Source organism: Ursus maritimus, unplaced genomic scaffold (genome assembly GCF_017311325.1).
Source record: "Ursus maritimus isolate PB19 unplaced genomic scaffold, ASM1731132v1 scaffold_27, whole genome shotgun sequence".
Classification (NCBI taxonomy): domain Eukaryota; kingdom Metazoa; phylum Chordata; class Mammalia; order Carnivora; family Ursidae; genus Ursus; species Ursus maritimus.
The window spans coordinates 25,055,012-25,070,420 of record NW_024425230.1 but is presented as its reverse complement, the minus strand read 5'-3'; the positions used below and the strand labels follow the sequence as shown (position 1 = coordinate 25,070,420).

Here is a 15,409-nt window from a genome sequence, read left to right as displayed (position 1 = left end):
GGGTGGGGGCAGAGCATCGGGGGCCCCAGCCACAGGGGACAGACACCTGACCCTTGTGGGTTCACTCCGTCTGGATGACCAGTGGTTGCTCAGGTTCTGGCCACGCCGCCTGGATCCGTGGAAGTCTCACCTGCCTCCAGGTGGCCCGGAGTCCTGGTGAAAGTGGCAAATCCGTGCTCTTTTCAACCGCTGAAACTAAGCACGGGGTACTACCTGGGATAGGGGTCCCATTTCCAAGGAGAAAGGAGGAGCCCAGCTGGGGAAAGGGCTCTCCTGAGTCACACAACGGACGTGGGCTGAGCGGCCCCAGGGCCTTGGGCTCTCCTTCCAGCTGCTGCTTTTGGGACTGCTGGACAACTTTCGTGCTTATTTCTGGGCTTTCCTGGCATTGATAAAACCTGTCTTCTTTCCTGCATTCCAGAAATGGCTTCAGACATCCCTGGATCGGTGACGTTGCCCGTGGCCCCCATGGCGGCCACCGGACAGGTGAGGATGGCCGGGGCCATGCCCGCCCGTGGAGGAAAGCGGCGTTCTGGGTAAGCAAACTCAGCGTTTCCAGGAATTGGGCTTCATACATGTTGCGCAACCGTCTTGACCTGTTAGGGAAATATTGTCTCTCCCCCTCCTGGAGAATAAAAGTTCAGCAGTTTGCCTGCTGTTTAGATTTTGCAAGATCCCTAAGTATGCATGTGATTTGCCTCTAAGTGTCCGCCCCAGCCCCCAGCTGGGGCCTTCTGTTTGCTTATGCTCGTGGTGGGGAGGGGCTCTGTGGTCCTGCTGGGCCTTGCTCAGGCCATCTCTGGGAGGGGGAGCTCACCAGTACCCCCGGTGAGCACACCAGCGGAGGGCAGCACTGCAGGCCTGAGCCCAAGCCCCTGTGGGCAGCGAGCATGGCCCCGCTGCTCGGGTATCCTGGGCAGCTGGTCTCTGCGGGATGGTATGCCAGAACTTTCATAACGTTGGCTCCTCCAGCCCCGCAGCTCAAGGCCAGGCGCGTGCCTCGCATGCTGCCTTGCCGGGGGTACGCGGCCGTGCGGGGCCCCAGAGACATCGCCCTTGGGCTGATGGGCCCGAAAACCGCATCTACTCAAGAGTGTGGGTCCTGTAGTTCCAGACGGAGATCTCAGAAACACCAGCCAGCCAACAAAAATCCCTGCAGGGACAGTGAGACTGATGTTGTCACACTGTGCTGTCCCCCGGCCCCTCTCTGCATCGAATCCGTGTGATTGTCAATGAAACAGCTGATACTCATGGAGTAGAATCAGCCTGTCCCCATAGTGCCATTTCTGACAGCCCAGGGCTCCCCAGGAGCAGGGGACGCAGTGCCCCCAGGCCCAGGCCTGCAGGGCGGGCCCCGGTGCCGGCTGGCTGTGTTCCAGACCTGCAGTCCCTCTACCAGTGTGGCTCTGGAAGGGGCGATGTGGGGGGGGGAACAGGTGCACAGGACGCCCGTAGTGGAGTGCGGCCAGGACGGACTGTGTGTTCAGTGCCGCAGGTCTAGCCCGTGTGAGACACTGCTGTGTGTGCCACACGGTCTTTAAAGGAGGGGCTCAGCTTTCGGTTCATACTGAGAGGGTGGCAAGGGCTGAGACACCGAGCTCAGTGGCCGCACCAGCTTTCCCTTGACTCAGGACTCGCTCTCGGGGTGCCGATGCCGCGGGTTGTGCAGCCCCAGGGGCTGGTGCTCAGGGCAGGCCCGCGGTTTGCAGAGTCGGCACCGGGGGCACAGCTCCGCAGACCCTCCGAGTCGAGGGTCTCACTGCCCACCCGCTGCCCCATTTGAACCAGCTCTTCCAGCCAGTGGCACCAAGCTGAGAGCGTCTGTGCTCTTCCGGGGACACAGGTCCTGTCCACACGTCAACTTGCTGACTTCTTTGCACACATTCCAGGTGTCTAAGAATTATTTTAAATGCGTGTGCTCGCTCACTTCTGTTCCCTGGAGGCAGAGCCCTGTGGCTGCCCGTTCCTGTTTCCAGAGAGGCTGGCACAGGGAGGTGGAGGGTCAGGGTCAGGAACGGGCAGAGATGCCCAGGCCAACCCCTCTCTGCAGGGCGAGCAGCCCCTCTGTGCTGGGGGCCGGTTCTGAGCCCCCATCAGGAGTTCCTGCCACCCCTCCGCACCGTGTTGGGGGCTCTGTGCTCAGGGCTGGGCTGCAGGGGCCAAAGCTGACTCTAGCCACGTCCAGACCCTGACTTCCACTGGCTGCCCTGGCTGATGATTGGACCATGGATCAGGCTCTTTTCTGAAGACGTTGTCCCCAGCTGTCCCTTCCCTACCAGATCTCACACACACACACACACACACACACACACACACACGGTATGCATTGGAGGCGGAGGGGGACCCAGAGCGGCCTGAGACAGAGCCTGGAGGTCGTAACACCTCCAGCCAAGGAAGTCCAACATCAAGAAAAGACATGAGAGATTCAAGGGGAGGCACAGCAGCTGCCAACACACTGGCTAACAGTGTAGACATGACGTGGGCCCTTTAAGACAGACGGGAGGCCTGTCCCCCACTGTCCTCATTCAGGGGAACATGCCTGCTTCCTTTTCCCTGTCACAGGGAGGGAGCACATGAACTGTGGTTCCTTCTGCTAAACCCCAGTGACTTAGGGGCTTATCTTCTGTGTCTAAGCAAGAAAATGGGCACTTGCACAGGGCTGTTTCCAGAATAATTCTTGCAGTTGGTAGCTTACACTGCTGGTCTACTCCTTGTAACGCCTGACCACAGCCTAAACATGTAGCTAAATGCCTGGCCTCCTCCCCAAGCATGTGGGGCGCTGGAGAGACGGAGGGAAGGAGGGAGAAGAGAGAGGGCCTCGGGTGGTGGGGGAGGGGGAGGGGCAAGAGGCGAGGATCTCCTTCCTCCCCTGGTTTCTGGGGCTAGCCACCCATCCCTCCTGGTGCTTCCGACCCCACAGAGCTGGCCCCTGGCAGGTGCGGGATCCACTGGCCGCTGGCCGCCAGTCTGGCCCCTCCCTGTGGATGCCTGGGGCTTGAATGTGCTTCCCCTTCGCTGACAGCCTCCCAGGAGCCGTCAGCAAGCCGAGCACCCTGCTGGCCGCCGGGACACGAGGTGAAGGTTCAGGAGTTTCAGATTCTTTGAAAAGTGATGCCACATGTATGGGAAAGATGAGTTGAAGCGAGTCACCTTGTTCCCCTCTGGCGAGACCTCCCCAATCTCAGCGCGGGGACAGTGGCGGGGATGGGTCGGGTTCTGCCCCCAAAGCCAGATGCTTCTGTGTGGCACCACTGTGGCCTCCGTGGCTGGCCCAGGCTCCGGAGGACGGCCATTCCCGTACCCGTGACTTGCCGTGCTGTTAGCAGGAGCCTCGGGCTGGCCTGGGGCCCTTCTGCGCTGCCGCTGTGGGGCCTGCCCTATTGCCACGGCCTTTCCTCCCTTCTCCTAAGAGCGTGAGTGAATCCCGTCTGATGACTCACCTTTGATAACGCGTGATTGCTGCACAGTCACTGTCCTGGGGACTCACATCACACGCTCGTAACTAATCACAAGCTCGGAGGTGCTTTCCTGGTGTTGTATTGAGCTAAGAATTCTCGCTCGTTGACAGGAAAGTGAGGCAGCGCATTTTCAGCCCATCCTCTGAAGACTCTTCCATCGTCCACGTTGTACCGAATTCCTTAAAGTGAATACAGTAGGACTTCAAAGTCATATTTGGATTTCTCTCTTTTATTATCCAGATGCTTCAGTATAACAGAGGCACATAAAAGACATAAAACAAAGGATGATTTACTTAAGAGTTTTAGAGCAGAAGAAATAAGCCTAGCTATTGCAGTCCCATTTAAAGTAGGGGCTCAGCAGTGGTGACAGACGCCCAAAGGTGCTGCTCTGAGGAGCCTGTGTCCCCAGGAGTGCGAGACTCGTGGGGTCAGGTGACACCCCGAGGATCTGACCCGTCCATTAGTGGACTGATGTCTCTTCCGGGCTCACCCCACATCGTGCTGTTCCGGATTACGGAATCTGATCCCTGCATACGTGTGATCACATGTGACAGATGGGGACGCACAGTTTCATGGTCTCTAATTTTCTGTGGACAAATCCTGGTTCCCGAGCTCCCCCCAACTCCAGGAAACTCCAGAGCAGGGCTGTCCCTTCCTTACACCCTCAGCTCCCTGCACAGAGCCACAGCTGACTTGGCCTCAGCTGGGACCACGAACCCGCCCAGAGGGCTCACGTACCCGCCTGTCTGGGCCGTCAGGCTCCAGGTAAAGAACGGAGCTCTCTTTACAAAAACCAGGGTGACCAACTGCCCCGGTTGGCCTGGGATTTTCCTAGTGTTAGCACTGAAGTCCTACATCCTGGGAATGCTCTTAGTCCGGGAAAATCGGGATGTTTTGTCAGCCCAAATACCCCAAAAATCATGCAAAGGGAGGCCAGGGCGCTGACTAATACGTGGCATCTTGCAGGAGCCCGATTATCACGCTCCTATCGACTTGTGCTGACAGGCATTTTAAAAGATAACCGTACATCTCACACTCACTCGAGGTTTTGCTTCATGCTGACATACGTCCTTAGGAATTTTGAAAATGCACTTTCTTTTCCCTAACTCTGAAATGTCTGTTGGCCCCCGGGGTTAAGTCATCTTAACGGTGTGGCCAGCCCTGTCGCGCTTTCCCGCGGTGAGCGCTGGGTGGCAGTGTGGTTCCGTGGCTGTGCGGGCCGGGAGCTGGGGAACCACGCGTTTGGTGGGCTCACCCAGCTGTCCTTCCTGGTAAAGGTGAGGCGGTGGCTCCGTGATGAGGCAGATCTTGATGACTTTGCTCCATTCGGAAGGTCATGCACGTGGCCCCCATTTGCCCACAGCATAGGCGAGTCTGCAGCGGCGGCCCGGTGCCTGGCGGTCCAGCCTGCACTGGGGGGCCGTGTGTGTCTCCACAGTGGTGCGTGCGGGTCTTTCCCTCCCTTTCCCTTCCTGACTGCGTTTCCTCCCCGCCTGCCCTGCCCTGGGTGCGTTGGTGTTTTGGTTACCCTTGCTGTTGTCTCTTCCTACTCTTTCTAATGCCTTTGTTCTTCCGTTCCTAGCGGCTAGTGTGGCCCACGCTTCTGGAAATGAGGGATTCCAAACTGGCGCTGGGTCCCCTCAGGTCATCCCAAATGGACAGATGCCCAGATTAGACTCTGGCCACCCTGCACATAACCCGAAACAAACATAAGTGAATGATCCCATTTTAAAGAAGAAAATACTCCTTTGCCCTAATTCCAGTCCCTAAGTTCCCCCAGTTAGCCAACCGCAGCCCAGAGAAGACCATTTGTCTCATTAGGGACCTCTCCTGTGTGTGTGTGTGTGTGTGTGTGTGTGTACGCGTGTTTGCACGCATGTGCGTGGGGATAGCTCTGCTCTGCACCCTGGCCATTCCTGGTGGCCTAGGCCTCCTGTTCCTCCCCCGAGTCACCATTACCCACCTAGAGCCGGGGGTGGGGGTCCCGTTCCCTCCAAGGCCACACACTCTCCATTCCTGTGCTGAGCAGCTCCTTAGGGAGCTCCCTTCTGCTTGGAGTCCAGGGGACTGCACCTTGCTTGGCCCCTCGGGCCCGCTAAGAAGGGGCTGGGCAGTGCCGTGGCTCTGGGGCGCTTTTCCCCAAGCAGCCCCCTCACCCTGAGTGTCCAAGAGAGCCAGGACATCCGCACTATTTCTCACTTGTTCTTGGAAGATTCCGGGTACAGTTAATACTAATTAATTACCCCAGCATCTTCAGGGGTAACGTTAATTGACCTTAGAGGGGATTAGTGTTTCGAGAAGGAGAGTTCGGGGTATTAGTTAAACAAATACCCGTCAAGGCTTTTTAGTTTTATGTTTATACTGAGAGGCCCAGGAAAGTGGGTTCTGAGTATTTGGGGCGTTTCAACAAGCAGATGAGTATTTTGAGTCGTTCAGGCCCCAGATAACTTTTTCTCAGTCCCCATGCATTTGTTTGGGTTTGGGCTTTAGGGGACGGTGGCCTGAAATGCCCTTTTCACTTGGACTCATCCAGGCCGGCCACGTTCTCAAGCAGCAACAGCCTGTTAATCCCTTTATCGCCCTTAAAGCTTCCTGTTTTCAGAGCCCCTTGAGCTTTTTGAGTCTGCTGACAACGTACCACAAAATAAAATGTCAACTGCAGTCTCTGTGGAATAAACGAGGTGGAGGGAGGCAGGAGCCCCCAGAGCTGCCGGGGGACACGGGGGACATTGACCCGAGCAAGCTGCCGGCGGCCTGTGCGGGCCCCGAGGGCGCGGGCTGGTTCCCAACCATGCAACAAAGGGCGCTCATACGGAGGCCTTCCCTCTGCCCCTTCTCGTCCCCAAGCTGTTTGCGGACTGCGTGAGGGGGCGTTTCCTGAGGGTTGGGACTGGGACTGGACAGGCCCCGGGTGCTGCCAGCAGTCGGGTCACCTGTTAGGTGTTCTGTTGTGCTGAATCTCCTCGTGCTCTTGGCTTTTCAGGATGGACTTTGACGACGAAGATGGGGAAGGGCCCAGCAAATTTTCAAGGTGAGTTTACTTCACGTTCCTTGGGTTTCAAGAAGCCAACAGCCAGCCATCACCGTAGGAGGGAGACGCGGGGATTTCAGTGTCTTCTGTCACTGAGAAAGCCGTTGTCTGTCGTCTGAGCCCTTGCTCGTCCCTCGTCCTGTACCCACGTTTGACCTGGGACAGGCGGCACCCCGGCCGACGTCACCGAGGGAGGATGCCTGGCCTCGAAAGTTAACTAATGAGGTCTTAGCTCTGTCGGCCCTTTAAAGGCAACAGTGACCGCCAGGTTTTACAGACCCCTTTTGAAAAGACAGACTAGAGCTCAGGTTTAGAAAAAACAATCAGGATACGGCCTCTTTTCCTACCACAGGCAATAAGGGCACACGTGAGGAACCGGGGTGACCCCATCCTGGATGCGGGCCCTAAGACTGCACCGTGAGGTCCTCAGAGCCGTGTCCTCACCGGCCACGTGACGGCATGGGAACAAGACTCGGGGGGCTGACCTCAGTGCAGACCATGCCCCAGAAAGGACAGGGGACCGTGGGGGCTGGTGGCAGTCAGTGCGTCATGTATAGTAAGACAGGCACAGCCCCTCGGCCCGTTCCTCTTTCTCTCTCTCTCTTTCTTTTTTCTTTCCCCCTTTTTTTTTCTTCAGGGTTTTGTTCTGTTGAAGTTAAGCAAGAGGGTAAGAGGTTTGGGAGTGTTGAGAGAGAGGCCCAGATCATTCCATCGATGTTAGCAAAGCGCCCCTCTGTCCTCGGTCCACTCACGTTCGTCCCCACCTCCCGGCAGTCCTACTTCCTGGCTGCTGATGCACTTGAAAACCCGCCCCTGGTGATGGGTCCCCTCCTCTGCTGTCTGCGCTTCACAGTTTAGACTGATGGCCTGGGTTATTGTTTCGAAGTTCTTAGGAGAACGATGTCCCCGGGGGGCCCCAGGCCCATGGACCTGCACAGTCTGCTCCCCCCGCGGCAGTAGCTGTGATTGAGCGCGCTCCCCCCCCAACCCAGAGGCACAGGCGTCCCGTTGCCGCGCCCGGGGCCTCCCGGAGTCTGCACGTCCGTGGGAAACATACCGTGTGCCGGGGACAGCAGGGAGGACACAGACAATGCTCTGCTCTCTAATGACCCCGGGGTTTCTAATCAGAACGAGACGGGAGTTTCGGTAACAGAGGCGTGGGAAGTTGTCCCTCGGTGCCGACAGAGCCCCAGCTCACGTGTCACCCGTTTCTTGGGAAAAGCTCTAAGTGCAGGGAGCGCTTTGTTCCCGAAACAGAACTAGCCTTGGAAGTGAGGACACGCGCCTCCCTGTCCTCGTCCGTGCTCGCCTCACGCAGCCCCCCTTCCTAGGAAAAGACGACTCTTGACGTCTCTGGATCAGGACCCCCCTTGAGATAACATTCCAGACCGTGTCACGCTCAGGAAATGAGGATCCTGGGGTCTCAGGACAGACAGGAGGGGAGACGCGGAGTGCCGTTCGCTTGACATCGAAGGTCGGTGTCGGCCCTGAAATCATGGCACAGGACACAAAGCGCTCATTGTCCACAGGCCCCTCGTCAAGAACCAAACCTTAGCCTCTAGGCAACGGTCCCATGAGGCTGTCAGCACGTCTCATGTCACCCCGTCAGGGTTCAGCCCGAGGCTTCTGCAAGCCACAACCTTCCCTCCGCGCGTTAGAAACAAGAGGGGAGGACGGGGTGTGTTTGCAACATACGCTGCTGCTTCTAGGGTGCGTTTGTAGGGTCCCGGGGTCGCACCACCGTCTCCTAGTGGGGTGGCTGTCAGCCGGTGCGTGCACCTGAGTGGCTCAGGGTTGGGGCCACCGGCACAGACCACCCCCATCCTACACAGGGCCAGTGGCCGCGGCTGCCGTGCAGGGGAGGGGTGGGGAGTCCACTGCAGGTGGTCTCCTGCCAGCGTGGGGCACGGCCCACCTTGGGGCCGCATCTGTCCTGTCCCCTGCTTGCAGTCAGCCCCGAGAAGCCCCTCCAGGGCGGCCCCGCCAGGCGGGGTGGCTGAGGTGCAGGCTGGCCCCCGGCACAGTTTTGTGACTCAGGCTGACCAGGGTGCTGAGCCGTGCCTACCGTCCCCGGATGTTTGTTGAGCCAGCTTTCCCAGCCTTCCTCGAGGGTGGTCTGAAAGTCCATCGTCCTGCCCATTGCCAGACCTCAAGTCTCAGTTTTCCTTCGGGAAATATGGCCACAGTCCCATAGGAAGTAAGTCAGTCATTTTCTTAGCGTGACAGCCAGCTGCTTCCATACAGGGGATGCCCACTTCCCACGGAGGTGGGGCTGGGTGACAGGGAGGTGCAGCAGACGGACAGACGCCCAGGCGGTTGGCGTTGAGGGGAGGGCAGCTGAAGAGGCCGAGTGCTGGGCCCGGCTCCAGGGCGGCTGGAGTGAGGGTGGATCCCGAGAGAGGGAAGGACAACTGGACGCTCGCAGAAGGGAGCCACCGTCTGCAGCGGCCAGTCGGCTCTCACGTCCTCCATCCCTTCCTCTGCCGGTGTCCTTTGAATCCACCCTGGGTCACCCCAGACTCCTGCCTAGGACGCAGCGTCAGCCTCTGCCCACCGCCGGACGAGGAAGGGGCCGGGGACGGAGGGTGGGCCCGCAGCGCAGGAGCAGTCCGGTCCCCCGGCAGCTGGGGCAGATGGGAGCCGTGTGCAGACAGGGGACGTTGCAGCCGTGGGAGGGTTGGCAGAGGTCTACTGGAGGAGAGACGGCGCCTGGGAAGGGGAGCGGGGACAGAGGGTGAGCTCCCTGTCCCTCACGTTGAGGCTAGGCTGTCAGGCGTGCTGGTGAAAGGCCCCCGCGCCGTGCAGTGTCTGTGTGTGCAGCCCATGGGTGACAGTGACAGGGGCCTCGAGGGTTGTAGAGACGGGGAACTGTGTGCCACGGGGGATCCTTCTCTTCTTCCAAGAGAAGCAGGGGTGCAGAGCAACCTTTCTCCTGGAGCCATGTCTGGGGAGGGCAGCCTGAGCACGGACGCCTCCGAGAATTCCCGATGCCTGGTCACGGACCCTCGCAGTGGAGGGTGACGGGCTCTCTGTCTCTGGGAAAACCCATCACACACCAGAAAGCCTTTCTCCAAAGATGAGTCTCCCTGGCAGCTAGGAGTGGGGCAGGCCCTCTCGGGGGGCCAGCACGAGCCGCCCCGGCCCCGACCCTGTGTGGGTGCCCCTGGCCCACTTGGGGCGGTGAGCACCCATCCCGCCCAGCAGGGCCTGCAGCCCCACCGGAGGAGGGACCAGCTCTCTTCCTCTCGCTCTGCGTTCAGGCCATCTTCCCTCCTTCACGGCCCCCACTCCGGGGGTACATTTTCTGATGAGTCCTGGGATTTCTGCCTGTGCCCGCAGCTGGGGTCAGCGGCCACCCCTGGGGAGTGGCGTGAATACTCTTGCAGAGGTGGGACGGCTGACGTCCCGGAGCTGTCACCAGCGGTCAAAGCTACACGCCGCGTCCTTCATGTGATTCACATATATATGTATACACGTGTGTGCGGTTCCCTAAAAGACAGGAGTGGAGACTCAGACATGTGCTTGTGTCGTTAGGTTTATAACTTAGGAACAGCCGAGTACTCACTCCCAGTCCTGTCATTCTTGTCACTGCGGCTTATCAACCTGATTTCTGCCGTACTGGGGCTCACTCTGTACCTTTTCTCCAAACATCCGAACGACCTGGCCGGTGCTCTCCCGTCTGTGGCTGTGAACCCAGCCGCAGGCGTGGGGTGACCTGTAAGCTTGGAACCCCAACCCCGAGGGTTTTGTTGGGCTCTCTCACCCTTCGCGAATGGGTCTAAGTGACTGTCCTGAGGTCCCACCGTCTGTGTAACTTGTCTCTTCCCGGGGACGTCTGCAGCACCCAGCCGCGCCAGGCCAGACTTACGGCTCACGCTTTGTAGCGCTTAACCAGTGAGCCTCTACCATCGTCCAAAAGTAGGGATATCCGTGATGGACAGGTTTCCACAGGGCTGGCCTTCTATTTTCATCCCACCTATTTTGGTCCTTTCTGCTTGATTCTGTCTGTTATCTACGCTCGTGTGCATTTTTTCTGGTTTGACAGATTGTGATATTTTCGTATTAATCCTTCCATCTGAGTTTACCACCCTCTTTCATTTATAGATATGATGATTAAAGCCCCGTTGATAAGGGGAGAAATTTGCGTGGTGGGTGTGTCCTGGAGAAATCTGTCTTGGCCGACAAAGTAGAGGGTTGTTGTTTCCCAGAATTCTTAGGCTGTATCATAGCTGAGAAAGCTGGGTATTTTGGTTCTAGGTGGGAAGATGCTCAAAGTACTTCTGACGTGGGGAGGATGGCCAGGAAGCAGCGAGGGTTGTTCTCTGTCATCTGATCGGCCACCCCGTGTGGGACACCTGCATTGGCCATGTGAGCTGTCTTTACAGCCAGGAGAGACCCTGGCTCCTGAGAAACCCTGTTCCAAGAGGAACATTCCCAGACTTACTAGACTTCTCTGTGCCTCAGCATCCTTGGATCTTATGAATCAGAAAGGTGTTGCAGATAAGCTGGGTTGACCTTGGCAAAGAGGGGCCCACGAGCAACCAGATGAGCAGGGAGTTTGGTTGGGAGGTCTGGTTTCCGTCAGTTGGAGTTAGGATTAGGGCCAAGAGGCTTTGGAACGAAATCTGTTTCCGGTGGAGCCCGTTCTCTGTCCTCAGGCCGATGTGGGCCAGTCTTCCATTCATAGAGATGTTTGGCACCTGTGGTTTTGTTGCTTTTCTCACCTTGTCCAGCTGTCCACTCCTCGGCTTCTGTCCTGCAGCGATGAAGCTTGACTTGCAGTGACAGTGTCCGGATGACAGCAGGACTCTCTTGGGGAGGAAAGCATCTCTGGGGTCATCAGTTGTCCTGAGCCGTGTCTCTCTGGAAGCGGCCAGGCATTTCCCTCCCCCGAGATGCCTCCCAGGCAGGGGCATTCTGGCTCTGGATCCAGGACCAGGGGGCGCGCCATTGAGGAGCCTGGCTCAGGTCCTGCGGAGTCAGCACCTCTCTGAGCCTCAGGTCCCTCTTCCACAGAGGATGGTTGGGGGGATCAGATGCAGTGATGGCTGAGGCCCTGGGGAGCTGGAAGCTGCTATATAAACATGGAGGGTGTGTCCCACTGGGGGCGGGGGTGATCAGAGGCTGGGCTTGGCCCCTCTTTGGAGGACCGGGGCTTTCTCTGCCTCCAGCTCTGTGTTGCACAGGAACCTCGTCTTCAGCCTAGATGCATGAGTGCCTTCCAGCTGCCTTGCAGAAAACTGCCTTGCAGGGCTCCCGGAGGGCACGGCGCTTGTCTCCTGCCCGGGGGGTGGGGGTGGGGGGACATCCTTTACACCTTCTGGAGAAGACTTGGAAGCCAAGGAAACTTCTCAGCTGGATATGCCTCTGCGGGTCCTCCTGCAGGGCCTGTGGCCAGCCTCATTGTGGGGCTGCCCAAAATGGCTTTCCTTGGGCCTCTCGGCTCTCCTGATGTTCTGCCCTGCTGCCCAGGGAGGGCTGGTCAGGACAGGAAGGGTGTTCCCTGAGAGCCCAGCAAGACACAGCTCCCTTCCTGCTGTCAGGGAGGAGGACGCACGTTCGCCTTCAGGAGCGCCTCTGGGCAGGAGATGGGAGGGAAGACGTGCAGGGCGGGCGGAGTGGACAGGCTGCACCCTGCATCATAACTGCTGTCCCTGAGTGGCCAGACTTCCTGCCCAGCATCATACCCCCTTCTGCAGCCCTGGGCAGCATTTTCTGCACAATGTCTACTACCTGTCTGCAAGCCAGCCCGGGGGGATGGGGGGGGAGAGTGCCCTGAGCAAGCTCACCCAGCCTTTCCTGGAGTCCCAGGGCCAGCGCCCCCACGCCTCCCATGACAGGTGCACGGTGCAGGGCACAGGGAGGGGGTTGGTGAGGAAGGCCAGTTCTGGATGGGCTCCCACGACTTCTTTACCCACTTTGGAGTGCTGGAGAGGAGGGAGGGGAGGTTCTGTATCTCCCAGGGAAGGATCCAGCGTTCCTTGGAGCATGCGGGAATCCCCCGACCCAGTGCCCTCTTTCTCTGTGATTGCCCCCACCCCCATTCTGTGGTTACCTCTCTTCTCGCAGTAAACAAGCCCTAGCCAATTACCCAAGAGCCATTTCTCCTAAACAGTGGGCGTCCTTCCCTGCCCCGGTGTCTGCCCCGAGGAGCGGGGGCACTGGTGCTGCCTCCAGGCATCTGCCCTGCCCTGGCTGCCCAGCTGCAGCTCGCAGGTTCTCCCAGCTTTCCCTCTGGGGTTGGGCAGCATCCCCACTTCTCATGTTCCCCGTTCCTCACTGCTTTCCAGGCCGAGGCCTGCCCCCCATTCGGCCTGCCTCTGCCCTTTTGATCCTGTTAGTCTCCTCCCAGACTACACCTCCTGGTCCCGCTGCCGGCTCTTGGCCTGCCCCTCCAGCCCTGTGGCCCCCTAGGCCGCCCCCTCTGTCCTTTCTCCTTCTGCCCCGTGGTTTTATGTTCCACGTGCCTTTCACAGCACTTAACTCTATCCTGGCTTCATTTCCACTGTGCAAGGTGTGTGTCACCCTCCTAGTTAATCCCCTGGCTGCTGGAGGATGGGAGTGGACGATCCTTGTCTCCTCTTGTCCCATCCCCTGCAGTGCCTGGCTCAGTGCTCCTCGGATGGTGGGGGAAGGTGCCTGCCGGCTTGGACAGGTCAGCTCACCCCAGCACCGTGAGCTCCGCTACAGGCCCGCCTTCCCCTGCTGGCATGTGCAGGGACCCTCCTCAGTGTACGTGGCTGGCACACAGCTGACGTGTGCTTGTGCCCGATGGCCGGTCTGTTGCCCGGTTGGAAAGATGGGTGTTCAGCCCACAGGGTACATGTGGGGCAGGCAGGCAGCCTTGCCCACGTTGTTCTTGTGTGCTGTTCGTGTCCCTCTCCTGCTCGGAGCCCCAGTGAAACCCTTAATCCTACCGCAGACGTCTCGTGTCTTTCCAGACCGTTCTTTAAACCCCAGTAACAGCTTGGTGCCAGGGGTGTGGAGCTGAATTGACTCTTACTCTTTTCATCCTAAAGGTAATGATGGCAAGATGCAGATATTTGCCCATCCTTCCTGCTAGGTTTTCATCCTAACACATCACAGAGATGCAATTCAGTCATCCCTCACAATGCTTTTTCAATTTTAGTCGGCCATGGGCTGGTTCATGAGCCAGGGGTGCACCTGCGTGCGCGGCCTAGAAGAGAGGTTTGCCTGTGGCACTGCCGTCTCCTTAGTGATGGGAGGATGGCGAGGCCGCGCGGAGCTTCTCACGCTAGCGCCGGAGGAAAGCACACACCCACGCGCACCGCGACTGCATCCGTGCTGGCGTGTGCGCACGAGCCCCCACGCGCAGGCCCCGGCGTGCGGGCGGAGCGGGTGTTGGTTCGCCTCCCGCGGCGGAAGGACGGAGCCTTCATTCTCTGCGCTTAGAGGGGCGGACTTGGGGGCGTGGAAACAATGGGAAGGCTCGGACACATTTCGAGAGGGGGACGGAGGCCCGTGGCGGCCCGTGTGCGCTCGCCCCGCGCAGAGAGCGGGAGCGGCGGAGAGCGCCGTGCGGTGCGGCGTGCGTGCAGGCACCGGCCACTGGGAGGCGCCCGCGGACGCGCCCTGTTTTGTCCGGTGCCGCGGTGACCCCTGTTCTGACGCGTCTCTTTCCCCCGCCCTGTTCTTGTGCTTCCGGGAAGAGAGAACCACAGCGAGATCGAGCGGCGGCGGCGCAACAAGATGACGCAGTACATCACGGAGCTGTCGGACATGGTGCCCACGTGCAGCGCGCTGGCCCGCAAGCCCGACAAGCTCACCATCCTCCGCATGGCCGTGTCGCACATGAAGTCCATGCGGGGCACGGGGAACAAGTCCACCGACGGCGCCTACAAGCCCTCCTTCCTGACGGAGCAGGTACGAGTGTGGCCCGCGGGCCTTGCTCGGCCGACCGCGTCTCTGGGAAGGGACGGGGAGCTGTCACGGGATGAGACAAGCTCTGCGGGGAAAGGGGTAAAGGCAGAGGACGGGTGAGATCAGGAGATGTTACTTCCTTTCCCACCGCAGTTTGTGCAACTTTTGTGTCCTTTGCTTTTATGTTTCTGTAAACGTTCACGAGGCCTCGCTGAACCAATTCGCCCAGCGTCGGATCGGTGTGCGTTGTGTGCGACCCGGGGAAGGTCTGTGTGACGCCCGTGCTGCTGGGCGGCAGTGCAGACGCCCGGCCGGAGGCAGTTTGGGACAGCCGTGCTGATCACGGTGACAGGATCGCGTGGCGGGCATCCGCCGACCTGGGCTCCCAGCCAGCCGGGGTCCTGTGTCTCTGTGCAGTTTTGCAGGTACCCCTCATTCTAGCCAAGGAAGAAGCCACTGGCATGGGTCCCTGCTGTGTAGACAGGGAAGCTGTGGCTTGGAAAGGGTCAGCCATTGGCCCGGAGTGGGGCCAGGAGCTGGCGCAGGTGGGCTGGGGCCCAGGCCACCCTTCTCACAGCTGAACGGGGCTTTTGAGAGCCGGGAACAGCGAAGGCGTGGCGTGGCTGGGCGGGGGGGTGTCGTATTTTACAGATTTACAAACCGCCGTGTGAACCGAAGGCCTGTGTTCTGTTCTCTGCCCTTGTGGGCGCCATGCGGAGGGCAGATCCACAGGCGCTGTAAGCTTCGGTTGGCTCATCTCCGCAACGAACGGGAGCTTTGTGCCTGCCTGACCCCGAGGGCTTTTGCAGGATACACGGAAGGATGGACCTGGAAGGACTTGGCATGCGGTGGTGGGCGCAGGCCGGGCCGTGAGGACGGGGGTGCTCAGGAGCGGCAGGAGGGTGGAGAGCCCCACGTGAGGGACGAGTTCACGCCCCGGGGCTCCCCGGCGTCGCTGGGCTCTGAGGGGGCCCCAGAGCACGCCCAGAGAGACAGGCAGTGGGGACTTGTCACGAGGGGAACGTGAAGACAGGGCCTG

At 59.4% G+C, this 15,409-nt stretch overlaps 1 protein-coding gene across 1 annotated transcript in view; it reads left to right on the top strand.

Annotated features, from left to right (window-relative positions):
- The first annotated feature begins 423 nt into the window (after positions 1–423).
- Positions 424–15,409, top strand: part of ARNT2 (aryl hydrocarbon receptor nuclear translocator 2) — a 115,619-nt gene continuing 100,633 nt past the window's right edge. Inside the window, exons 1-3 of the mRNA XM_040642888.1 lie at positions 424–536; positions 6,442–6,489; positions 14,160–14,373. Coding sequence (XP_040498822.1) covers positions 424–536; positions 6,442–6,489; positions 14,160–14,373 — 375 coding nt within the window. The remainder of the gene's footprint in view (positions 537–6,441; positions 6,490–14,159; positions 14,374–15,409) is intronic.